This window comes from Gasterosteus aculeatus, chromosome 6 (assembly GCF_964276395.1).
Source record: "Gasterosteus aculeatus chromosome 6, fGasAcu3.hap1.1, whole genome shotgun sequence".
Taxonomy (NCBI): Eukaryota; Metazoa; Chordata; class Actinopteri; order Perciformes; family Gasterosteidae; genus Gasterosteus; species Gasterosteus aculeatus.
Window position 1 is genome coordinate 15,552,553 of NC_135693.1, and position 26,685 is coordinate 15,579,237.

At 43.5% G+C, this 26,685-nt stretch overlaps 1 protein-coding gene across 1 annotated transcript; it reads right to left on the reverse strand.

Moving 5' to 3' along the window:
* Positions 1–11,376: 11,376 nt before the first annotated feature.
* On the reverse strand, positions 11,377–26,518 carry wapla (WAPL cohesin release factor a). The gene is made up of 20 exons (XM_040178713.2): positions 26,282–26,518; positions 25,065–25,460; positions 24,244–24,946; positions 22,040–22,353; positions 21,760–21,890; positions 21,085–21,180; positions 20,661–20,825; positions 19,779–19,915; positions 18,859–18,970; positions 18,489–18,719; positions 17,890–18,001; positions 17,682–17,779; positions 17,323–17,399; positions 16,777–16,952; positions 16,452–16,567; positions 16,117–16,341; positions 15,379–15,595; positions 14,100–14,188; positions 13,918–14,013; positions 11,377–13,078 (listed from the first exon to the last, which is right to left on the reverse strand). The coding sequence occupies exons 2-20, from the start codon at positions 25,432–25,434 to the stop codon at positions 13,013–13,015; spliced, it is 3,531 nt and encodes a 1,176-aa protein (XP_040034647.2). The 5' UTR covers positions 25,435–25,460; positions 26,282–26,518; the 3' UTR covers positions 11,377–13,012.
* Between the last annotated feature and the right edge of the window lie 167 nt (positions 26,519–26,685).

Here is a 26,685-nt window from a genome sequence, read left to right on the forward strand (position 1 = left end):
TGGATTCATCAGAGTGTGCGTTTGACAGAACATCCTTAAGCTTCTTGATCACCGCGTGGCCCCTAAAGCCTGATTCTCCACTACTGCATTGAGTTAGTCGGGGGGGCTTTTTTCTCTCCTGAATCAAATTCCAGTTCACTGCAGGGCAGAGATCATCGTGACTGCTTCTGAAGCCTCAACATGAAAGCTTTTTTTTTTTCATCACTGATGCCCACTGGATTTTCCCAATACATTTGAAAGGCCCCGTGAGGTGGAGCATTATTTTAGTCTAGTGGAGTATGACTTCAGGTGGGGCCCAGAATAAGCGTTGCTGTGATTGGCGTAGTGAGTGACAGCACAGCTATAATTGGGAGACAGATATGGAGATAGACGGGTTCAGAATTACAAACATTGGAGAAGAAAAAGACATGCAGCCACAAATAACACACGGAATCACACCGAAAAATCCGACTATTTATCTTCATAGGGAGCTCGATAGCATTGAACTCCGCACGGGATGTTTGGCACGATTATAAGACTTAATGAAACAAAATCCTCGAGCAGTCAATGAATCATCACCTAATTTGTCAATTCCGTAGGAAGATGACAAAAATGTTTAGTAATGATGAGGTACCCATCAAGTAACAGCGTGTTTCTTGAAAGCTTGTGATGCATCGTTTTATTTGGGGAGGCATGAAACTAGAAAGTGTTTGCGCGTAATAAGGAGGTGGTGATTGAGTATTCCTTCTGTGCCATCAAGTAGGCGATTCGGAGCTAATGAGGAATGATTAGGTGAGAAAATGGTAAGGATTTAAAAATTGGTTCATTAATACAGTGTTGAATTTGTTATCTGGATTACACACCTTGATAGCACACACTTGTTGCTGTATTTAGAGTTACAAGTTCATGCCTGACCCTCTTCTGGACTGGAAATATAGACGGAGGAAACCAGACAGACGCTTAAGTGGTCCACCTGGAATACACAATGATGTCTCCTGGTTTCGTCACAGCAACAATGTGTTATAACCCTGCGTTTCCCATTCCTTCCAGTTTCCAACATTCCCTTTAAATCACAGCCCGTCTCATCACCACATGCCTGCAGACTCACTCCCAACTCCCTTCACCGGGTTCCCAACGTAAAGACCTGCTAACAAACACCGGCTCTTTGCCGGATTACTGTGCCACTGTACCCCGAAGGGGTCCGGCCTCTGATGGAGAACTTTGCTTTCAATTTCAACCACACAGACCTTCTGTGATCCGAAGACTTAAGCACCTGGAGACATTAAGTACTTTTGAACACTTGTACGGCTTGGCTTTTCATTCTTTATAAACGCCGATGGTCGAGCTGAAGCTGGAGCCCATGATCGGTTCTGCGTTACCGATCGTTGAGGCATACGCATCACGTCTTGAGGAACAGCTTTGAAGGAAAATAAGACAAAATGTTTGTGCAGTAAGCACAAGAGTCTACTGAATAAGGTGCCCACACTGCTTTACTATTGCAAAATATTACTACATATTTACTGTTACGTCATTCCGTCTGTGACATCATTTGAGGAAAATCCGTTCTAATTATTGTTTAACTCACAGGGATCATTATGGCATTCCTGAGGCGACCGTAATGAAATTAGTGGTCTGATTAGTGATTTCACGCGGCGCAGTGTACATTCTGTTTCTGTCTGGTTAAAAGCTAATGAGAAGATTTGTCCACTGAATCAGAGCACTCATGCATGTCCTCCCCAGGTGTTCCCCGTACATCTAAAATCCAAATTGTTTTCTTCAACCACAGAACCTCTGATGCCCGATTCGGGGAGTCCAAAGCACCGGCTTTCACTCCAGAGTCTGTGCATCGTGTGCAGTTACCATCGCTGGCGAGTGCACGAGGCCAGCGGGAGGTTTGTCCGCTGATCCCCCTCGTCACATGGTCCCTATGGCTGATTACTGAGCTGAAGCCGAAAAGGGCAACTAAAATAGATGAGAGCATTAATTCTGCATAAGAGCGGTTTGTGCGCATGCACGGTCCAAAACGTGTCCCAAATGTATGTAAGAACACACAAAAGGCATTTAGAAACCCACCGCCAAACATTCATTAAGCATACTTGAGACAAACAGGTCCAGGGGATCAGTCAGAGGAACAGCCCGGGTTGTTTGTCTTACATTAACAACCACCACTGCAGCTGCTGCCATGGCAACCAGCAAGACACCCAGAGACATGATTAATAAGAACACAGAGCACATTCACACGAAAACAGAGTTCCCGTCGACTGGAAGCTGTGTAATTGCATACATGTTTGGAAACGATTGCGCGGCAAAGACATGAGTTTTTTTCTTCTTCACGGTGTTTCATTGATCGTTTTTCCAGCTGTCGATGGCAACACCTTTCGCCGTCTCGGTGATGGCAAGGGGCAGAATATGAGAAAGCAGTTTTCGGAAACGCTGCAAGCGGTGCGATTGTGAGAATTAATAAGAATGTGTCAGGTGGCGGGAAAGCTAAGACAGTGGAAAGAAAAGCAATGTATTCGACTGCCGCCGCATAGTTTTGGGGGGGTTACGGTGTAGCTGGACGAGCGAGCACAATCAGAGCATAAACGGTGAAACTTTAAATGAACTCCGCAAAGTCTATCAGGCTCTTTTCATGCAGGCAGAAGCTTAGTACGAGCAAGGGGAGGCCCACATTGTTGTCTGGATTTACCATGCAAATGTTTTTAGTCATGCATGAATAAGAACAACAAATCCATTTCAACACCGGAAACCTCAAGTTTAATATGTTTTCACGGCTGCACGACCCGGCTCCTGGAAAGGCGCTCTGCAGACAGACGATGCATACGTTCGCCTTCACTCGTAGATAAGATCTCCGCCTGGATGCCGATGATTGTGCGAGACGAATGAGAGAAACTTGCGACATGTTTAAGTTTCCTCTCCACAAAAGCATTTTGATCCAGAGATATGATTAGGATGTTAATTAATTAAACTTCTGTCTTTTCTCCCCTGTAGGTGTTATGTCTCAGACCCAGATAATACCAATTAACGCGCTCAATGCAAAGACTCATTTTCCCCAGAGCCGTTGTCTGCATGGGGCAATGGAACAAGGGAGCTGAGCAAATTAACATTTCCCATGTTCATGAATAAACCCTAGTCTGCTTAATTTACAGTAGCTTCCAATAATCCAGGCTTCTTTTGAAGACATCTATTCAGGGAAACAAGAGAGATTTAATGCACAGAAGGCAATGTATCCATGTAAACGTATCAGAAATGAACGTGTGAGCACTGCGGTTTGAAGAGAGAGGTGAGTTGATGACACGGCTGCAGCTGGTTGGTTAATAATCACTTTGTAGTTTCAAACTGCACAGCAGCCACAAAAAAAAAACAAATGGGTTTTGGCTTTCCGCATTTCCATACATATTTGTTTTTCTCTGCAGCGCATCAGAAATAAACAGTGATGGGTTTTCTTGAGATGGGCAGACCAGGCCATCTTTTTCTAATATGGTCGTTCATCGGCTCAGATGACATCAAGGCCAATAGGCATAGAGATTACGTCTAAAAAAAAAATAAAGTAAATTGAAAAGACCCATTTTTAGCCAAAATTCCGGCATATCTTTTAGGATGATTTACTGACTGAAAAATCTGAACTACTGGGATGGATTGCCATAAACCTTCATGTCATCCTTATAAAAAAAAAAAACCTGACTAATACAACAATGCGGTTCACATTTGTGGATTAGAGTCTCTTTAAGCAGCGGCCCGATTGTTGTGAGATTTTATTTAAATATCGTCAGCCCCGTCAGGACGAATTGAGATTGCTTTACATGTAGCACATTCATTAACGGGTTGATATCAAGTACATACATGTATTTTTTACATGTTTCAACGTTAACAAAACTGAAAGGTTTTCATACTTTGTCTAAATAAAGCCAAATTTCACTGTCCTGAATGTTAGCACTCCAGAGACATGAGCCTTTAGCATGCTAACATGCTAAACTAAGACAACTACAACATCCGCACGTTAGCGTGCTGAAGTTAGCATTTAGCCTAAACTTGTGTACTACCTTGCGTAGCTGCTTCACTGCACTCTTGACTGCATATTGTCTGCATGCCTGGTGCGAGACTGAATGACTTTAACGAGTGGATAGTCTACAATAGACCACAATGTGCCAGTCAAATGTCAAAAGAAACATCCAACCCGGATGCTCTTAAAGCTGGTGTCAGTTGTTGGTTGATACATACATTTATCTTGGTATGGTGGAGTATTAAAAAACACAGCAGACAGCATATAGACCACCGTAATAACACACTTTTGGTACCATAAAGTGTCTTGGCTACAGTACAAAACACTGCAAATAAGTTTCACACCATGTTTGTGTTTTCCCTCATCATGAATGACAGCCTTCTCTTCAACCATCCGCAACAACGCTTTCATTTTTGGTGTAGTGTGAACATTATTTCAATTATCTGTCACCACAGCGCAGGACGACAGTGTGCAGAGATGCCACAAAATCTGCACTCCTCACTCCTACTACTATTTCCGATCTGCCTAAAACTGTCTTGGCTACATTTTTACATCAGACGTCCAACAAATTGTAGGAAAAAAAACGTGAAATTTAGCCAAGAGCAATAGTGGAATGATACATAGTTATACATCAGCGGCATAACCAGCCAAAGACGTTGGCAGTTAGGAAAAGAAATGCAGGTTTTAAGCACTGCATGTCTTCTTAATACTGCACACATTAAACGGGCATCACTGCTGCTTATATGATCTCTTTACTAGACAGGCAGTTTAACCAACTAAGCCACAGCACCTCTATAGATTTTTTTTAAACCAGAATAAAATTGAATTTCTTTTCAACAAAGTTAAAATTATGGAAATCAAGTCATTAGCAACAAAGACCATTGATCATTCTTTTGAATATTACAAAGATCATGGCATGTGGGAGGGGAGGAAGAAAACCTGTGTTTGCCACATATCTTGCTTTCTACAAAATTGCCAGGAAAACAAAAGAAGTGATCTTCATCGGGAACCAGTAGGTTAATGGTTGGTGAAAAACATTCAAAAACAACATTCAAAAAGAATTCAAATAAACAGTCAAAATATATTCAGAAGAATTACCTAAAATATTCAAGAAACATTCAAAAGATTGATTTATTACAAATATTATATATGTAATAAGGGGAGGAAGAGAACCTGTGTTTGCCACATATCTGGCTTTCTACAAAGAAAAATCGGTTTTACAGCCATCGCCATGTCCTTAAAATGAGCATGACACACGGTTGTACATTATGGATCCTTCTTTTAATTGTCCAACAGAATTGAGAATTTTTCCATAATGCACTCAGCAAAGATAGGACAATGAGTCAACTGGAGAGACATCACTTTCTTCCTTAATTCCTTATTATACATCTTGAGGACTAAATTTCAATTTTCTGCAGGACTTAAAATGGAGCAATAAGGAGGGGTTACAAATCCCAAAGGTAAAATCTGAATAAAGTTCTAGTCATGAAACTAGAATGTGTAATCAGTAAGGCTATGAGCAAAATATCACACTCGGGACATGGCGGCCTGAAAGTTTGCCACGCTCTAAACTGTTAACACTCTCTCAGGGAATGAACTATACTTGTGTGCGAGTGTCAGCAGCTTAAAGTGAAATCCAAAATCCCAAACAGTGTCCTGAAAGAAAAGGAGCAAAAACTGTTAAGAAAATCCGACAGCAGTCCAGCAGCAAATCCATTCAAGCTAAAAAAAAAATGCAAAAGATATTCCACTCAGCGACGGAAGATGCAGAAGACGCTCCCAGATTGATGCTTTCCCTTTGTTAAAAAACATAACCACAAACTTTTATTCACCCTCGGGGGGCTTAAATGTTTATAAAAGTTTCATTACCTTTTTCCTTATTTTCCTCTCTTTATTCTTCCTCTGGCTTTGCAGTCGACCAGCTGCATCTCAGGAGTAATGTTGTCCTGCACCAGCCAGGAATACGTTTCCCTAGTTCCACTTTACATAATGTTGCATTCATGATATTCACACTGGCAGCTATTCATTGTATTTATTCAATGTAATGCTGCATTTATCAAGGAATCACATTCATACTCTAGGGCAGGTAAACACATTGAAAGGACGTCTTACATCCTCTGCAGACTACCTTGCAGAGGAATTTATTTATCGCAGGACTGGATTGTCCACATAGTTGGACAACTAAGTTCCCCTGAACAGAGATGAGAAGATGTTCAGTGTCTTTATGTCCTTCCCTCAGGCACGACTGCCTTGAAACGAACCTACTACAGTAAGGGATTAATATTCATTTTGCCCAAATTACCAGATTCAATTATTCAAGATAATGCAAATAGTATTTCGGTTCAGACGTACTTCCAACACACCAAAAGTAGGATTTACCAATCGGAGCTGCATTGTCTCACACGGTAATTTGCTCCGGTGGCTTGTGTGTCTGTTTCCTCTCTGGTAATCACATCGTGGACATGTTGCCATCTGCTGCATATGTATTATGCAACCACATTTCTGCCATCATGTGCAGCTTCGGTATCGAAACGCAGCCTTCGCCTCGTCTTCTCTCGGCGCTGCATTGAAGGTTTTGCCTCAGTGAACGCCAGCCTCCGGGGATGAATCACAGGGACCGTTAGTTCGGAAAAAAGGAGGTCTTCAAACTCCGTTTAGAGGCTTGTGCTGCTGATGTTTTCATTTGCTTTTCTTGAAGCCACGGGGGGTCTCTACTAGTTGGGCTGGCGTGCCCTCAAATGCATCACACTGGCAGTTAATCACTTAGATCTCCAGTAAAAGAGGGGAAAAAACAAACAGCCAGGCTAAGTGAAATAGAAGAAAGTGCACGACAGGGGAAAGAAATATTGCAGGTGGCTACTGCAAATAGAAATATATGATATACAACAATTATTTTTATATAAACTGTACTTTTTATAGATCCCTGCATAGATACCTGCATTTAGAGTAACTTATGAACTTAAGGAAACTACTGGCATTCTCTTGATGAATGACAGGCTGAAGTTATGTTTACTGACACCCCGGAAATTGCAGCTCCAACAGCTTTTAATCAGGTTCGCCAACTGAAGTATCATCTTTGAGTAGCTACTGGCAATACGAGTTACAACAGGGGAACGGTTTGCAGACATGAGAAAAGGAGGTTGAAGTGACCGGTGAGCTTGTGCTGCTTTTGCATTTCAGCTAACAAACCTGCTTGTTGCTTGTGAAATGAATTTGTACGATAGCAACTAACACAAGAAGCTGGTGAATGTCTTGGCACGGCTTAAGCAGCTAAGCTAACAAGCAAAATAAAACTATCATTAGAAATAATATTTCCCTTAATAAAATCCTGAACCTGTGTCAAATTGGTTACAAATGATTTGCGAATAAATGTTGGAAAAAAAGAAAAGGAAGCACCATGGAGGTCTCTCATCTGAAATAAAACCAAACTAAAATAAGATACACTGAAACTGCATGATTCAAATGTCAGTAATCTCCTTTTCCTCACAATGTTTTCAGTAAATCCCCTCAAATCAACCTTCAACAAACGGGGCACAATATCAAAATAATAAGTACGGGCACGCATTGCCTCATAGTTTTGCAGCCAGGAAAACATTCCATGTCATACACACCGAGATGCATTTCTACAAGCCGTGTAAATTGATACCAATTTATTCTCTCTGTTGGACAGATTTCCCTCCGACTCCCCCTCGATGTGATGCTCTCAGGTCCAACAGAGGCGCAGATGCTGTGAATGAGCAAGTGTCTCTGAGCTCCTCGTAACGTCCGCACAACCCAACCCACACACACTTAGGCTGCTCTCACACAGCAACCTCACGTGCAGTCGTGTCCAAAACAAAAGGCAAATATCAACATCTCAATGGAAAGCTTAAGAAAACGAGGCCTTCGTCTGCGGTTGATTAGGGAACGTGCATCTCACATTGTGTGTGTGTGTGTGTGTGTGATGTATACTATGCACTGAAATGAAACAAATCTCTTTACGGTTGATGGAGGGATCAACTGAAGGCGGTTGCAGTCTGCCACACACACACACTCTCTCTCTCTCTCTCTCTGAATCCAGCCCTAAGACATGAACACAGATGGACACACACACGGCAGCCCTGCTGAACCCCCCCCCACTAACCAGCCTCTACAGAAGGGGGGCCGGGTGGGGTAGCAATACCACGGCTCTCCGCTGCTCCTCATCTGGCTCGCCTGTGGACAAAGCGCCTGCGTTAGGAGTGCAGGTCACGCACGCACAGGAATACAGATGGGCTGCAGAGCCTTTCCGTCCCGCCACTCAAGAGAGACTCTGGGTGTTCAGAGCCAGATGAGCAGTGTGAGCACACGGCACTGTGGCCTTTGTTTGCGGCTTTCGTTGCGAGGCTTCCGCAGGCCTGTGTGTGTGTGTGTGTGTGTTTTCATTCGCCTGATTGCCCGTGTGTACATAAACCTGCAAAATGTGTGTGCAAGCAAACAAGACACCAGTAGAAACGGCCTTTTCTGCAGCGCCAGCAGAGGTGCACAAACCTCGCAAATAAATTGTTGGTGGTAAAAAAGAAAATAATTCAGGACTGTGTCCACGAATCAGCGAGTGTCGGCTGCAAAGTACAAAGTTCTTCACTCGGCTGAGGCTCCGGGTCGGCGCCGACGTCTCCTGCAGTTTCCAGATAATACGCTCGGTGCAGCCACAGTTTGGCCCTGTGACTTAATCCGTCTTGACGTCCAAATGGAAGCACGGTGGTTAGAGCTGCTCTCGGCTTTAACAGCAGTGGCGCAGAGAAACAAAGTAACAATTACTAAAGCACCGTTGTTAAGTACACATTAGAGATGCTTATTGCACTTTTGACTCTCGGAACCACCTGGAAAGAGGAAACTAGAAGGCTAAAAAAATAAATAAAGGAAAAATGAGACATGGGGGCGGAGGGCAGCTGACCTCACGGGCTGCAAGGGACCAGATGGAGGCAGAGAACCGTGGCCTTATGAATATTAGACGTTGGTCAGCGGAAAGCTGACTAACTACGACATTAAAATACTGCAAACATGTTAAAGCATCCGTATTGATACATTATTTTAAAAGTAAAAACCGAAAGAAAGGTAGTTGTCCAAACACCTGTGCAATGAGTCGGCTACTCATTTTATGCTTTCAGAGATTTTTCTTGTGAAAAATGCCATAGAAGAAAGCACAGCCAGCCACACATTGATCCCACTGACAATTATCAACTGACCGACGATCCAAAAAGCACCGTGACGTGTCCTTTCATTACGTCCTTCAACGAGTCCTTTACAAGTGCACTACTTCATCGTGACTGAAGTGATTCTAAAAAAAAAAATCAGTAGTCTTTCCTTTAATATTTTGCATTAGTAACAGCGGTTAGCTCGTCCAGTTCTATTATAAAACCTGCTTTCTGTTCCTAAATGATCCAGTTGATCTTCTGAAAGAGAATTAAGTCGGTTTAGAATGCAAAACGTGAAATATGGTGATGTGAATGAGCCGCGTGACAGTAGAAAGCCATTAAATGGAATTGATCAGAAGCACTCGGAGGTCTGATGACTCGAGAGATGGAGACGCTCCTCCACGTCCTCAGCTCGTTTTCTTGCGTCGCCACGGCGACCTCAGACACGCGACGGCTCCGGTTTTCATTTTACTGAACGAGGCCGTCGCAGAACGCCACGGCAACTATTGAGCTCCTTCGTCAGCGTTTCACCGTTCTGCTGAGCGACTGTTTCAGAGCGACGAGGCCGTTCATCTCAACAAAGACAGCAGAGCTCCTGCAGCTCAAGGGGGAAATCAGTAGGCAACTCTACCGATGAGGTGTGTGTAGCACATCTATATGTGGGTGTGTGCACATTACACTTCAGCTGCGGTCAGAGCACTCACACCACCTAGTGGCACCGAGGCCACGAAGATGAAAAGACAGACAACACGATCCGTGCACATCCTTTGAAGCTTCCCATTCACTACAAAGCAAGCGTGAGGTAGAACATCAAAAAGAAGTCACACGGAGTTAAAGAAGGATCATTTTAGCAGGGGGGGGGGCGTTAAAGTAGTGAAAGTGCTCAGGAGGAAAGGCAAAGGTGAAAAAGACAAATAAGTCGAGTGAGGTAGAAACTGGTCCGGAGGGGGGGGAGGGGGGGGGGGGGGGGATGAAAGGGTGAACCGTGGTCGCGCCCCCCCCCCCCAACATCCATGTGCAGCTCTCCACCCCCAGGCCGCGCAGCTTCACAGAGAGGCTTTTTGATTGGCAGGACGGGAGAACCCTAATCCCGTGTTCTGCATCCTTTTGTCCGTCCTTCCTCACTCCCTCCCTCCCACATCAGAGGGAACACTCCGCCTTCAACTTCCTACAGCTGAAGACATGTATGATGTTTAGCGTCTACATAAATCCCTCCCCCCTCCCCCGTGTAATCGCATGTTTGCACGTGGTGGTCTGAGACATAAACACATTATTACGTTATTTGTGCGCCGTGTCAGATTTGGAGCGAGCATCCGTCCCCGACTCAGGCCACATTTACACATAGCCGGGTATTTACAGAAACAAATATTTTTGCCCCTCCGTTTTCCAAAAAAGTTTGTTTATATGAACGCATAAATACGGCCCCGGACGCCATCATAACTACGCCAAACCTGTAGTCGGCAGTGTAACAAGAACGATAAAGACATTCAAACCAATCAGAATTCTCAAAACCAACAAGTCGCATACTGTGACGTTTGACAACCTAAAACGCCGTTGGATCGAGTTCACACGCAAACACAAAAACAGAGTTTTCAGAAATTTCCACTTTGGCCGGAGTTTTTAGAAATGATCGTTTTCCGTTATAAAACCTCCGTTTTTGTGTAAATGAAAAATATATACGTGTTTTCCTGTCGTGTAAACAGGGTCTCAGTGGCATCGCCGTCGACACAGCGGCCTCCTCGCCGGAATCAGTGATGCCGGATCGTATCTCACAGCCTTCCCCAGGGCCGCCCGCCCCCCCCCGAGCTTATTTTCGTACGTTTGACTCCAGTGTGGCAACGTGAATCTTTTTGTTTCCATTATGCAGCAGTCAGTCAAGCCGAGAGCCCGTGGCCTCGAGAGCCGTCACCGCTGAGTGCCGTTAAGTACAGACGTTCACTCCATCCCCTGCCAGTTTGTCAGAGACGCACGCACGCACGCACGCACGCACGCACAACCTTTCACTTTAGAGTCTTGAAGGATGGAAAGGAAAGCTCCAATACACAGTTAGGCATTCAGCGGACGCCACGCGCTTGGACGGCAGAAGCAAAGTGAACGTGACTGGTGTCGGGTAAAGTCGGGTCCCCTCCTGCACCACTAAATCCTGACAAACATTGGACCGAGCCGCGAGGCCGAGTGAAATAAATCAGTCCCGTTTAAAGGATTCAAGGAAGAAAACAAAAACACACAGGGGAGGTGTACTGAAAGTAGCAACTTTTTTTTTTTTTTTTTCTTTTTGGAGATACAACTATTTACATGTAACCAAAGACAATGTCCTTGAAACGGGTACAAACTTTTTTTTTTTTTTTATAATCCTCTTCCTGCAGTTTTTTGTTTTTCCAAATGACAACTCAGAAATATATAAAATAAAAAATATCAGCTTCAGGGAAAAAAGTAGTCTAAGCATTTAGTTTCTTTGAATGTCCATTAATCACTATGTACAGGAGTATTTACATTCTACAATTCCCTCCAGACCAGATCTTTGCAAAGTAATTACCAGTGACCACAAACCAGATAGCGCTAATCTGCTTACCCGGGTACGACTGTCATTCAAAATCCGTGATGGTACGCGTGAGCAGTAAGAGACAAGCGGCCACCTGAAGGTTCATGAGCATCATCACAGGTGAAACGACAGATAAAGAATAAATAAGTCGCCAATGCGGTCACATATGCGATACGGGTAAAAAACGGCGCTAAAACGGTGGCTGGACACACGGAACGTGGAGGCCATCGGGACATCGTCCACAAGTCGAAATGACCTTTATATTAATGACTTTTCCTTAAAATGCAGTTTTGATGAAGTCAAGCCGAAACCGTGATTCAGCCAAGTGCGTTGCGTATTTCCAGCCGCTGAGCCGTGACTCATGGGATACATCTTATCAAAGCGGGATGTGAAACTTTAGACACCAACGGCATTTCACTAGGTTAAGACTCGGTATTCACGAACAAGGAGACAATTAAATTAAATACAATTCTTAAAAAAATAAAATAAAATAAAATAAAAGAAGAAGCGAAAGAAATGAACTTCATTATTAATTCAAAAGGAAGCACAAAAAGCATGTTTTTTTGAGTGAGTCATCACATCTGTTAAACCTGGGAGTTTCAATGCATTCTGTACTTACATACTCTTTGATGAATTGGAATTTAAAAAGAAAGTCGAATGGGGGGAAATTGATAATGGGAGGAATGATGTTAATCATTGAAATTCATAAAAGCAGGTGATTCTCAGGTGCCCTCAGTCAATAAAGAACATTCTATCAGTTGTGATTCCTTTTAAAGTTATTAATAATTCAGGTGAGAAAAGGAAAAAATAACTTTTCAGCGATTTGCTAACTCGCAGTTTATAAAATGAACGGGCACAATCTTTTGCTAAAAATCAAAAGATTAAAGATTCCCTTAAACATTCAAGCCAACTGCAAACTTTTAGTTAAATGGATGTATGCTTTTAAAAATCATTCCACACGTTTCCACAGAGACGGCATTCTAACATCCGTGAAAATGATTGTTGCTGTTGTATTTCTCATGCTAATCAATGATTTCATCCTTAGCTTCGACGATTAAAACGTAACGATGCAGAGGTTCACCCTGCAGCCAAGTGACCCGGAGTGGCAGCGGGACGGGAGACCTCGGCTTCAGTAGCTTGTTGCCGTCGAACCGTCCCAAGAAGAGTCCATCTTCACGCTGGACACGGCGACGAGGGTTCTGAGACTTCACGCCAGCATCTGACTGTTCAGTCCGCGCTCCAGAGACGGAGGGGGGGGGGAGTGGGAGAGGGGGGAATGGGGGGGGGGGGGGGGGGGGCATGCAGCACGTGATACCCCTGTCTGGCTGTCTGTTAACAGTGCTCCAGGTAGTCGATGACCCGCGTGATGGACTTCTGTCCCGTGGTGCCCATCGCACACTGTGTACGAAGACAGAACGGGGCGGGGGGGGACAAAAACAACAGTGTGAGAGAGTGCCGACATGTGCGGATGTACTTGTGAGGTCTAGAGGTGCCGACAGTGAGGATTTTCGGAGCTGCTGTTCGCTTGGAAAGGCGATATTTAGGAAACAGATGGTTCAGCTCTGACAAGGAGTCACTTTTCAAAGCTGCTATAAAATGCACATCTGGGACCTTGTAACCGTTTGGTGTGTTATTAATGCCAGACTCATTTTTATATCACTACTAACTGGGGTGCTTGTGTACAACAGAATCAAATCGATTACGTTTTGGGCACATTACCGCCAGAAAAGTATGTAAGGCTGTATTTACGACGGGCTAAGGAGCTATTAAGATGCTTTTCAATGAGACAATCCTACAGGCTTTTTGTGTACTCTTTGTACTCTTTTCATCTAAATTAAAGTGTTTCCTCAGAAAGGACCCAAATGGTGCCGAGGAATATAGAGAAGAAAAGGCTAATTATATTCCAAATAAAATAAATGTGGAATTAGCCAGTCATTTGATCTAAGCCACACAATGGGGAAAGCCATGTGCTGAAGAGAACAATTGGTGGGCTTTTTGTAACCTCAACAAAATGTGGAGGGAGGATCGCGTGTTCACACAACGTACCTCTGATCTCAAGGTAAAAAAAAAAGGTCACATGGCTTTTGGAAGGGAATTAATCTAATGTTTTACTCCAACGCTACACAATAGTTGCATTCAAATTTTGTTTCAGTTCTATTTCTTTAAGCGTGATGGTATGGCATCATAATCGTGCACCGCTGATGGAAGAAGGGTTAGGACTTGACCTCAGTACTCACAGTGAGGTTCATGAAGCTCAGGAACTTCTTCAGCATTTCTGTCATGATGGAGAAATCCCCTTTAGGTAGATTCTCTCTCACAGTAGTCACATTTGTCTGAGAGGGACAGAGAGGTGTCTGAGCATCGATATCTTCGAGTAGGAAAACAACATTAAATAGTGCGCGCGGTGGGACTTTCTCACCTGGTTTCCCTGGCACAGGCAGCCCAGCAGCAGCGCGATGTAAGAGGCAACGATGCTGTCCTCCATATGTTTGCCTGCATGCTGCAGAGCTACGGCAAACACGAGGGAGAGCGAAAGATTCAGAGATACACATGCATGAATACATTAGAGGGAAAGGGTTTTAAGGGAGGGGGTGGGGGTTGGCCGAAAAATGCTGAATATAAATGTTCTCTGGAAAGAGGATTTTGTTTTTCCTGCCAAACATACTGGGGATCTCTGTCACTGGCCGGCTCGTAGAGAGCTTAGAAACAAATCCACATCCGCAATAACAACTAAATAGAATTATTTGTCTTCAGTCAGTACGAGTGTCTCGATTTTAGATCCATGGAAAAGCAACTGTTAATCGTGAAATCAAGCTGGGAAGCGTGTTAAAAGGACAAAGGACTATATCAATAAAAGAGTTTTTTTTAAGACGAATACTTATTGGGGCAACTTTCCGCATTGAATTATGGTGACATTTTATACATGCCTACTCCAGCTGCGACTCGGACGCCCCTCAAAGCGGTTTATCACTCTGCATGAAGATTTATTACCGGAGATAATTACAATACTCATCATTGTGAGCTGTACGCTACGGCTGGGTGGTGTGCTCTCTCTGTAAGGCCTCAGACTCTGAATTCCGTTTATTCATTTATGAGGCCCTTACCGTTCCTTTTGGTCTCCCTATATTGCTCCGTTGTTTGCTTTTCATGTAGGCCCCTGTCAAGCATGTTCAATGATTGAATTATGCTGCAGCTGCTGGGATTTCATATTTCTGAGGTTGGTGAACCTCATTTCTCTTACCAACAGAAATTCAGAGCTCAAATCACTTTAGTCCTGAAGGCGATTACAGTTTTCTAGTCAAACTTATTTCAGAGTAGCTTTGTTTACATTTTAGTTGAGTAATCCACCTTGTACTAGAATTGCTTTATTAATAACGTTTCATTTTTCATGGTGCCTTTTATTTTTCTACCTCAATGTATGAAATTAAAATAAAAGTTGAATAAATACTTTATTTACTATTCTTATTGGTGGCCATTTTAATAAAAAGTCCAAAATCTAAACATGCATTTCTGTGTTTCCAAGGATTACAACCTTAAGGGGGCGGAGTGGCCAACGGGGGAGTGGCGGAGGTATAAGGGGACCTTTCTAAGCCAGTACAGTTTTGTGAGGTAAAAAACAAACATGAAGTAATTGTCACTGCAACATCAAACCCATCCATCAGGATTATGATTTTTGCTAAAGCTAAACACACGTCTACCTTTATTTAGATCCAGCTCCTCGTCCTCCTCCTCTTTCTTCTCATTATCTTTATTCTCAGGTTGGCTGTCGTTGGGTTCGGCCGCCACCCACTGGATCTCTCCAGACGTCTCCTGCCACTCGCCGCTTTGGTCCAGTGCCGGCTTGGGCGCCTCACTGATGAGGTCGTCAGTTTTAGCCTCGGCCTGGATGGCAGCACGCTCCCTCTCCAGGAAGAGCTACAGTTGGGGGGGGGGGGGCAGATTTGAAATGCAAACTTTTTAATTGGCACCAAAGTACAGAGCAGGTGTTTTGATGAAAAGGGAATAAAAGGATAGCAGTTAATCATGAAAGCAAAGGTATTTCTCCTGGCCAGGTCAAAAAGCAATTCACTAGACAGTTTAAGGTAAATTTTGAAGTTAATCACTACTTTACTTTGAGATTCTCTTCAGGCTTTCAGAAAACTACACTAATAAGTCACTTGGGAGTTTGGTCAAGGAATATAAATTCTAAAGCACCATATTAATAAAATAAGGTATACTATAAATAACTCATAACTAATATCTTAAAAGTCAAATCATGGTCGGCATCGATTTAGACTGGCTTACTACTTAGTGTTCAGACCTTCAAATATTTAAAGTGCAATCCTTTTTTTTTTTATCCCAATGAGTGCTCATCAATATTTCTGCTCGCATCCTTAAAATACATAATTAAAACAGATAACGCTGATGAAAAAATAAGTAAATTGCAACGTTCCTACCTGCACCAGAGCAGCCAGGGCACCGGAGGGCCTCGGCTTGACGGCACCGTCTCCGTGAGCGTCAGCCGTGCTCGGAGGGGCTGACGCCGCGTCGGACTCCGCCGGGTCAGCGGGCTGCACCAGGCTGTCTTCCAGACAGGATTCGTCCACGATGTACTCCATGTCCACCAGGCAGTGGCGGTTTCTGGCGCTGTACTCCACGAGGTTGATTAGTAGGCCCAGACCCTGTCGTACACAGTGAAATGCACACGCGTACATGGAGGCACAGCGCAAACGCGGCTTAGAAAACCATCTTTTTAACGTCTTTAACGGTTTTCTTGCCCGGGGCCTCTTACCAGCACTCGCACGTCAAAGCGCTGCTCCTGGGGGATGAAGCGTGGAACTCGGAGGACACAATTCAAAGCGGTTGCGGTTAGCTGTTCCTGCTCACCTGTCTTAGTGCTCCCCCACTCTGCAGATAAATCGAACAACGTTAATAAACTCATCCTACTCAATACCCGGCTAAGTGATACAGTTAAAGTCTATTTGAGCACATTCAGAAGAACGTCCAAAGCCGTTAACTGTGCTTCATTTGCCTCGCACCGCACAAATAAGACAAAGACTGGCTCCTTGTTCAGCTGTTAATAACCAGAAATGATCGATATAAGCATCGAAGAATACCGTTGTCGTGAGTCAGGTTGAGCAGCACTCCTATGATGGCCCTCATGCAGTCCTCCACGGCCTTGCCCACGTTACTGAAGCTGCAGTGGGGCAGCGCGGCTCCCGACAGAGACAGAGAGCTGTTGTTTAACGCCCTGCTGTATCGCTGAATCATATCCTCACAGTACCGCAAAGCTCTAGTGAACACAAGAAAAACATTCCCATCAGAGAAACGGAAGAGCAAAGTTAGGTTTGGAAGAAAACAAGCACCATGATGACAGAAGAGGAAGAGATTATAAATATCTGGTCTTAATGCTAAACATAATCATATGTTTAGCATTAAACATAAACGTAATCAGAGAACTTGTTAAATTACTGCATATTATTTGGACAAACTTCTTTAGACAAACCTCCAACACCCTTGAGGACACCGTTTGTTATGATGGGTGCAATCGTGTTACAAAAAAGTACAAAGGTAAACTGAATGAACCGTTGTCATCTCAGTCGGGGCCTCAGCATGCCGTCGCGTGCAGTCAATAATGGCTCCGAGCTGTATCTAGTGCTCACCTGGCAGAGGACACGATGAGTTGTGAGTCTTTGTAGGCAATCAAGTAACCCTGGTTCTCTGGATTCTGCACGGTCACCTGTTGGCAGAGGATGAAAGAAATAAAATCAATAGAGGGGAAAGCACACACAGTGGCTCAAAAACTAAATCAAGAAACGGATTATTGAAGTAAAGAGACTTTTGATTTGTTGACTTTCGACCGGAAAGTCGTTAAACGTTTCGTCGCACTCCCAAACACAGACTTTCATAAGAGGAAACACTAAAAGTAACGATCCACGTCACAGTCCTTAATTATTCTTGAGTTTCATTCTTGTAAAACTTTACTGAGAGACAAAGCCAAAACCAACAGAGCAGTACTTACACTCTCGAGTACTCTCAGACACCTCTCGGCCCCCCACAAAGACGCCACGAGGTTCTCCTTGTCATCCTCTTGGCTCAGGTTCTCCACACACTCTTTAACTGTGGAAACACAGAAAACGGACTATTTGCTATCCTAACACATGAAAGTCAACAGCTGCGACAGTGGATCTTGACTATAGGGACGTGTGCTATTCATCCTCGACACCAACCTTTGTCTACAATATGGTCCAAACCGCCGAGGAGGCGCAGCTCTTCTTTGAACCAATCGCCTGCTCTCTTGGAGGTGAGAGAGAGCAATGTCTCCATGGCAAGATGGCCCGTCTACATCAGAAAAAAATAGATTGTTTCAAACCAGAAATCTGACAAGTAGAATAAAAATGCACACATTTTTCATAATTATGATAATATGGTCTGCATTACTATTAGACTTATCGTCACCTTTGATAGAAGGACACCAAAAGAGGCTGTTATGGGTTTTAGTCTTTAGGAATACTTGTGAATCTTCAGGTTGAGTTTCAACATAACCGTCAGTACAAGTATTAATTTCAATACACAATATATTATACACAACAAGGTGCTATGTATTTGAGAAACAGAATAGAAAAGAGTAAAGTGCACTAAAAACAAAGTACTTTTTGCTAGATCATACATTTTTGACGGCTTTAATTTCCAATGAAGGCATTTAATGTATTTATGAAGTCTTACTTGTTAAAGAAAGACTCATTAAATCCAGACACGGTTGTTAAATGATGCACCGGCTACATCCAAAAGGTGAAGTGCATTTTTTCTTCTTCATTTTCTAACCCACCGTGATATTTTCCAAGTCGAGGTGCTTGTTGTGCACCGTCTCACACAGCTTCCTGATCTTCTCCTTGACCTTTTCCACCTCCTTTGCAGTCAGCTGATCCTGGTCGGGCGGGTAGTCGTGGTCCAGCTCCAGCAGCTTGATCATGAGCTCCAGACACTCCCTGTCCAGATCCATGTTAAGTCGATCCCGACTCAGGATGTACATGAGCGCAGCCGTGCACAGAGCAAGGTTCTGATGGAACAACGGAGACAGACGTTTTCAAAAGTGGTGCACGGAGGCAAAACGTGAGTAGCTCCCCACTGTTACGACAACATTCTATTGTTCTATTTCACATTGAAGTAAAAAGGAGACAGCAAAGACAATTACTCACCGGGTGTTGTGGAGCGTCACTGATCATTTTGAAGACCTGCGCCACTTTCCCTCTGGCCCGCAGGTGCATCCTGAAACCAGGCATGGCACACCGAGTGGCCAGGCTGATTATACTGCAGCGGCGAGAGATGAAGAGAAAGGGAGGATTACAGAGATGTTGGGTTGAATATTTAGCACTAAACTAAATATGAATGAGTCACTGTGTGGCACAGGCCGCTTCCAAAACAAATCACGCCATTGTTTTTTTACTTTCCGCCTTCTGCTCTCGGCATGTGTCAAATAACTAATACTAAAGCACTAAAGGAGGCTGGACTCCATGCAGCGTTTACTGAAGTCAAGGCGGTCTCTCCTGAACGGAATCCATTTTCCAAACAGGATGGCTGTGTGATTTATTAGACCAGAGGAAAACAAAATGGGTTTATCTTAGCACATTGCCCCATAAGAGGGAAGATAAAAGGGAGATGCATAAAGAAAAAAGGGCAGAGGATAGCAAAATATAAGTACACAGATACGGCATCTACGGGGTTCAGTATTTTTCCCCAAAAAACTACAGAAATACTATAACTGCTCAACCTCCTGCTGCTCTCTCACATTAGTATCACTTTTTATTGATATAATGAAGTATACAATTTCAAGCTTTGATCACCTAAAGCGAGTGTGTAATTGATTTACAGATAGCCTGCTAATACATGGACAAATGTTAAGTGACAAGTGCTTGTACCATTCAAATCAAGCTAGGGAGGTATTTGGCACAAATCAGTCCAATCAAAATGCCACTAGAAAAAAAGAATAAAACAGGAAAAGAAAAAAAACAGGGAAAAAAACAAAACACTACAACAGAGCAAAGTTGGAACATCTCAGTGGTCCTCTTTGTAATTGCACAAAAGAAAGTCAGGCACTTAAGTGTTTTGTTCCACTTACCTAAGGCATCTTGTGTTAAGTGGCTGACTGCTCTTCAGCCCCGTCTCCAGGTACTCAAAATCATCTGTGAACTCTTGATTCTCCCCAAACTCCACAACGTCATTGAAGTGTTTCACATGCTGCACCACTGTGTACAGCTGTTGAAAAAGGGGAATGGGGTTAATTACAGCAAATCTATCCAGGGTCCCATTCCACTCCCCAACAGCAGCCCAGTAACCAATTGTGTAGCATCGGTAAAACGGCAGAATTTTGTAAATTTCTCCATTGTGGCACTAATAAAGGATTGATTATTATAATAATTAAACGAGGACAAACCAACGCTGCGGGAGAATTGCTTTAATTGTTAAAACCCTCTTTATCGGTTCCATTACCAGAAATGGCTGACTGTGCTAATGCCCCATTATCAATAAAAGATCAGCATGTGGAGTTACGGCCAGATCAGCAGTAGACTGTATGTTTACCACAGTCAACAGTCGTGCTGTGTGTGCACAGCAGGATCCGGGGTTTAGATAACACCAGAGGGTGGTGACAGCTCAGCTTGAGCGATTTTAGCTCAGGGGGTCTGTGGCTAACAGCCTGATCTAAGGCCCAGAAGACCCATCTGTAAATGAGACGAGCTGGAGGAAATTTTAAATTAACAGCTACGGTTCTTATTGCTGCCGCCAATCCACAAAAGGAGTTCAAACAGAACAATGTGCTTGACGTGGATGCAATAAAATGTCATCCCGTCGGTGTATAATGCTGCATCAATGGATAACAGAAGCTTGGCTGAGTAAAAAAATAGAATTCAAATCATAGCAGCAAGCAAACAAATGCAGCAGAAATGAAATAAGCTCCATTTATCAGTAGACGTCGAAAAGCATCCGTGTGCTCCGGGCTCACCTCCTTGTGCTCCTTCCTGCATTTGAGCGCAGTGACAATATCCTGGTTGAGCCGCGTGGGGAGGGTCTCAGATTTAATGACTTTGGGCGGCGGTGGAGGGGCTTTGAACAAGCCATCATCTTTATGGGAGTTGCTGTCCTTGCTGCTGCTGCTCGATAAAATTGCCTGAGGAAAAAAAAGACGGGAAAATGGGGCTCAAACCAAAGCAAAGAAATCTGTTTAACTACATACACAAGACTGAATAGACAGTTTGAACCGGTATACCGCCCAGCCCTAACATCACTAGATTCATACATAATCCTGTGATATGAATTTTTGGCCATAACGCCCAGATCTAATGTATACATTTCAAATTTAACCTTCAAACAAACAAATTAATTTATAATAAATAAATAAATAAATATTTAAAACAAACGCATCTTACCGGAGCAGTCTGAGCTCGAGACAGTGGCGGCGCAGGTACCTCTTCCTGCTCAGGTTGGTTCCAGTGGCGAGCGTTGTACACAGCTTTAGCAGGGGACTGGAACCAAGCAAGAATTTACAAGAACAATTAGTTAATCCGAACAGGGATGACGAGTAAATCCAGATTTATTCATTTACTGATGAATAACTCAACAATGTGTGTAAAACATTTCAGTGCAGTGCTTAAGATTAGCACAACTCCACACATGCATATTGCATTCACGATGAGCCCAGAGCCACTACAAGACATGATTTAGATAAGCGGCGCAAGCACAGTCATACACAAAATATGGCAAATCAAAGCGGAGTTCAGATGAATATGAGGAAATGTTTTAAAACTTCTTCACAGGACCACGTAGGGTGAGCACAAAAATATCCATTCTATTGAATTCCGAACAAATTCATTGTATTTAAGTTTAGCTTCATTCTAGCCGTAGATCGATTAAATAACTATAAACAAGCCAGGCATTATCTTATGTACATGTAATTGAAATATTAACAACATTATAGAAGAACGCGTTTAAAAGACAAATCTTCTCAGACCTGAGATCAACTCTTCAAAGGTAGGACGGACATGAAGGCAGGTGACAAAAGGTCACAAAATTACTTTTTTAAGAAGTCTAGCATCATCGCACACCTTTTTGGGTCCGCTGAAGATCTTTTTGAATCCACCGACAGTGTCCTTGGATTTGTCGCTTGACTTTCCTGAGCGTCCTTTCTGCCCCTCAGCGCCGCCAGGACTGGAGTCCTCGGAGAAGTCAAATCCATCTGTCGGATAAACCACAGAGAGAGAAACGAGCATCAATGTGTGCAAGTCAGGCTACAAATGTCTTATTTACAATATCAACGACTGCTCTGAAGTAAACCAATCAATCAAGAGCATCCAGCCAAGTGTCTGTAGATTAAGAGCGGCTCACCCGTGTTGCTGCTGGCTTGGCTGTCCTGGGAGTCACTGGTGTGAGGGCTGTCCACGCCGGAGCTCAGAGCAGCGAGGGCGGCCGCCGCCTTCTTGGCCTTCTTCTCTTTGGCCTGACAGCTCTCTTCATCGCTGTCACTCTCGCTGAGGTCGTCAAAGCCAAAGTACTTGATCTTGTAGCTGCTCTTGCCTGCCATGGCACCTTCTGGACCCTCCTCACCCCCCTGGTCCTCCTTGTCCTCAAAGCCAAAAAACTCGAGTTTGGTCTCCGTCTTGGTCTTGGTTTTCTTGGTCTTTGTCTGGGCCTGTCTGAACCTGGGAAGATACAGTGAGCTCAAGTATTTCCTGTTTGTATTTGCTGTTGTTATTTTTGTACTCTTGGGGGGGATTGGGAGAGAAGAGCAGGACAAGAAAAACAATAGGCACCGATGTAAGCTGGATAAATAAGCTAAATAAATAAAAAGAACAGAAATAGAGTCCAAACTTTTGTAAAAAAAAGAAAATCAATAGACAGAAGACAACAATTTAGACAACCGCTGCAATGTTATTGTTTTGAAACCACTACAACATGCATAATAGAACTACCATAGACCACACATACCACTTACGATAATGGCAGTCTCTAAAGAGCTGACCTCAGTGAAAGTGAAAATGATTATTCCCTACTCAGGCATGAAAACGGGTCAAGGGTGAAAAAGGTGAGAAGGATATTACCCCTCTAGGGGTTTTCAACTGGTTTGGTCCCAGGGATCATTTTTTGCGTACCGACGAGGGGGGGATGGGAATTGACAACAACTAATAGGGGACAAGTCATTAAATACTCATCATGCATTAAATTGCATTGCATATAATGTGTGCTTGTCAACTAGTCTAAAATTAATTTTAGACAAATTTTTGCGTAGTTTAGAGTGACAAATCGCACCAGCGTACTTTGAAGTCAAACTGCGTATCAGGTTGGCAGGTCTGCTTATTGATAGAACCGTGGACCACTTTACCTTCTGCCTCGTCAGTCCCCTCACCTCAAAATTTACCTCCTCAAAAACGGTAGCGTTAGCTAATTATTTTCCACCGGAGCTTTAGCTAGCTGGCCAACTTCGCGTTCTGTCCTGCTGTGTTAAATGACTCAACTCATCAAGCTGTAGCTAACGTTAGCTAAGTCTATGTCAACAAAGCTCCTGGGTAACTTAACTTAGATATACCAGAAAATATTAAAATTATTGAAACCATCACGCTCCCTTCTGACACGCGCACCTGTTCGCAATTCACTGAATATGAATACCCTACCCCCCCCCCCAAAAAAAAACCTCATCGAATCTACACGATTTAAGTAGGTCACCTATTTTGGTTTCAAAATGGCGAATTTCGCCGAAAGGTGGGGGATTTTCGTGCCTGCCTACTTACTAACATTAAAGTAGATTCAGTCATGGTGGGTAATGTGACATTGTATGCAATACTATTGACATTAGTATCCTGCTAGAAGTATATAATTTACAACTGGGCTATCCTAGTTTTGGTTTAAACCAAGATTTCAGTCTGTTATAGTTGACCAATATTATCAGCTTGCTATATTTCATCCAATAAGAAAATATAATTTTAAAACTGATCCACCTCACAGAACACAGCAAAAAAAAAAAAAAAGATCTCCAACATGCATCTAATTTATCAAGAAGCAACGTCAACTTTAGTAGTGACACTTCCAATGAAATTACATGGCTTATAGCAGCAAATATTCATAAACAATTCAATTCAACAATTCACATCACTGTGACACTGCAGACAATATGACAACAACATACTTGATAATATTTCCTTTCAAACATCAATATTAAGGCCTATACTGCTCTTTGAAACCTGAACAAAAACACTCAGTCCTAAGCCACACTGCTATATTGTGTGTACATTTTAAGAATGAGTGTAGAATAAAGTGTAAGTAAGGGTGATGGTCATTATTTGTGGCAAACTTATTTGACTACGTATGCCAAATACAAAAGAACTGTGGAAGCTGATAAGATAATCAAGCTTATATGACAATCTAAATTATCTATTTTGCCGCACTGTAAGATGTAGAGTATCTATTTTATCCATATCACCCATTCCCACAATTAAGAAAACTAGACTACCATCTTAGATGAAATGATTTCAGACACAAATCTTTTGAAACCTTTCTTCACGATGCAGGCATTGAGAAACATGTAAATGATTTACCTGGTAGAGGTCGATGCAGGAGCATCGGTCTTCTTCTTCATCTGGCCTGCTTCTCCAAGGTCAGCAGGTGTGGCTGGGGTGACTAGTTCGTCAATGCTCCGCTCAACTGTGTCCTGGATGGTGACGTTGCACACCGACAGACAGGAAGGGTGCAGAACCGTGTAGTCCCGTACCCTCCCGCCTCCCCTGCCTGTGGGCTTGGCAGCTGGTTTAGCATTGGCAGCAGTATTACTTGCGCTGGCAGAAAGGGCACTGTTGGGTTTTTCATGGGCAGTCGCTGCTTCAGCAGGCTTGTTGCTATTGTTTTCACCAGGTTCAGATGACGTTTTCTTGGACTGGGTGGGTCGCAGGTATTTCTTGCAGTTAGAGGCCCTTAGTGTGAATGGAGATGGGGGAATGCTGTCCACTGGTTCTGGTTGCGGCTCCGATTCGGCCCCTTTCTTATCCCCCAATGGCAATTCATCATCAGAGGGAGAGGTCTGGAAGTCTCTGCTACCTCCTGGTGCATCGATGGACAGTTTAAGGGAGGTGACTATGTTAGAAGCAGAGGGGACTGGCCTCTGCAGCGCTGACAAGTTATGTTCAGCAGAGGGGACTGTGCTTGTCAAGGATGCCTTGCATGCAGGTTTTTGGTTTGCTTCTGAAGTACTTTTGTACCGGGACTGGGTATTTTTAACAATACCGTCTTCAGATGTTTGCTTGGCTGCGGATGGAGAAAACCGAGCACAAGTGGTTACACAAAACAGCTGGGACAAAATTCTTATCAATTATATAATTGAACGGAAATGTATAATGGAATTTCAAACACACAAATGACTTACTTGCGAACTTGGCGGCTGAGTTTGCGGACCCCTGTGCAGAAGTAACAGTGGCTGTCCCACCGCTCTGCACTGCAGTGGTCTTTGTCACGGCCCCGTCGTGGACCCTGCGAGAGGATAAAATCTTGGACTCATCGTCGCTGTCAAACCCAAAGGGGTCTTCATCGCTGTCGCTGTCCTCAAGCCTGGGCCTTTTGGAAAGCTCAGACGCTTCTGATTTTAAAGTAGGCCTTTTGGCCCCCAACTGAGCCTTGTAGGTGGTCTCCCCCCATTTGGTGGTCAGTGTGGGCTTTTTATTGTTGAAGACCTCGTCAAATTTGGAGTTAGCCTCCCCTCCTTTGCGGTTGTATGTTTTACCGAATCTGGATGTCATGTTGGATGCTTTATGTTACATATTCCCTGTAAAAAAGAAACAGACAATCCAACATTTTAGAAATAAATTGTGCCAACGTCAACAGCGCAGCTATTAAATGAATGTGTGTCTGACTGGTAACGAAGACTAAACGTTAAATGTTGCGCTCGACAAGCGGCACAGAACAACGTGTACATGCATGTAAAACATACAATAACCCAGCGTTAAAGTGGCCCGGTTGGATTCATTAACTTGCCATTAGTTCGAAGGTGAAGTGTGAACTATCGGTTGACAGCACACCAAGTTCGCGTGGCTAATTTAGCTCGCTACCTCGAACAGCAAAGCTAGCTTGCAAATTAACTGGATCGCTCAAATGTGTGAAATACGATAAGGAGCTCGAGCGACGTGGTTGTACTGAAGCAAAACTTTAAGTCAATTACAGTCACACTGAGCAGTTCATTTACCTACGTCTGTTATCCCTGGCTAGGCCCGCTCCAGCTTGTAAAGTTAGTATAAAGTTAGCAATTACCCGTTAGCTCCACCGCTGCTAAACTGCGCTTACGTTAGTCCCTTGTTTACATTTCCACTGCTTTAAATGTTTTAAAATATGAAGAGGTAATTAAAAACACGTTTAAATACAGAGTTTGAGATTCCAAAATCGTCTCAAATGCAAGAGAATAGTGGCACACACAACTCCGACGACTAGCTTAACGTCCGCTTGTTTTTTAGCCAGCCGGCTAGGCCTCATTTCCACTCGCTCACAAATCAAGCGGGTAAAGTCCGTTTAAACAACACCAGAAACACATTGCAAACCCCGAAATGTTTCAACGACAATGTTAGATATCAAATAAAATCATCCAAAACTCACCCGTATCTAGTGTAGTCTAAATATAGTGGATAATCCGCACTTTTTGCATTTTGTAGCGCTATTGACGGCCATTAAAATATCCCCTCCCTCCTCGTTGCTTGGCAAGACCCGAATATACTGCGCCGTGAGAAGGAAAATGGCCAATCAGCGGAAGGGAGGTTGCCCCACACTCCAGGACTCCTTCAGCAAACTGGATTGTGATTGGCTAACAACTGAAACCATAACAAACGATAGGGGTCGCCGGAGGTCCACTTTATTTGACGATTTAAACCTGAAGACGTGCCAAATAAGAGCATTTCTCGCGAGGTCTTTGGATTTCACGTTGCGTAGGAGCGAGAATGATGGCATCTCTTTTTTGATATGTTGTTACTAACTGGAACAACGCAACAAAAGACCCGAATTGG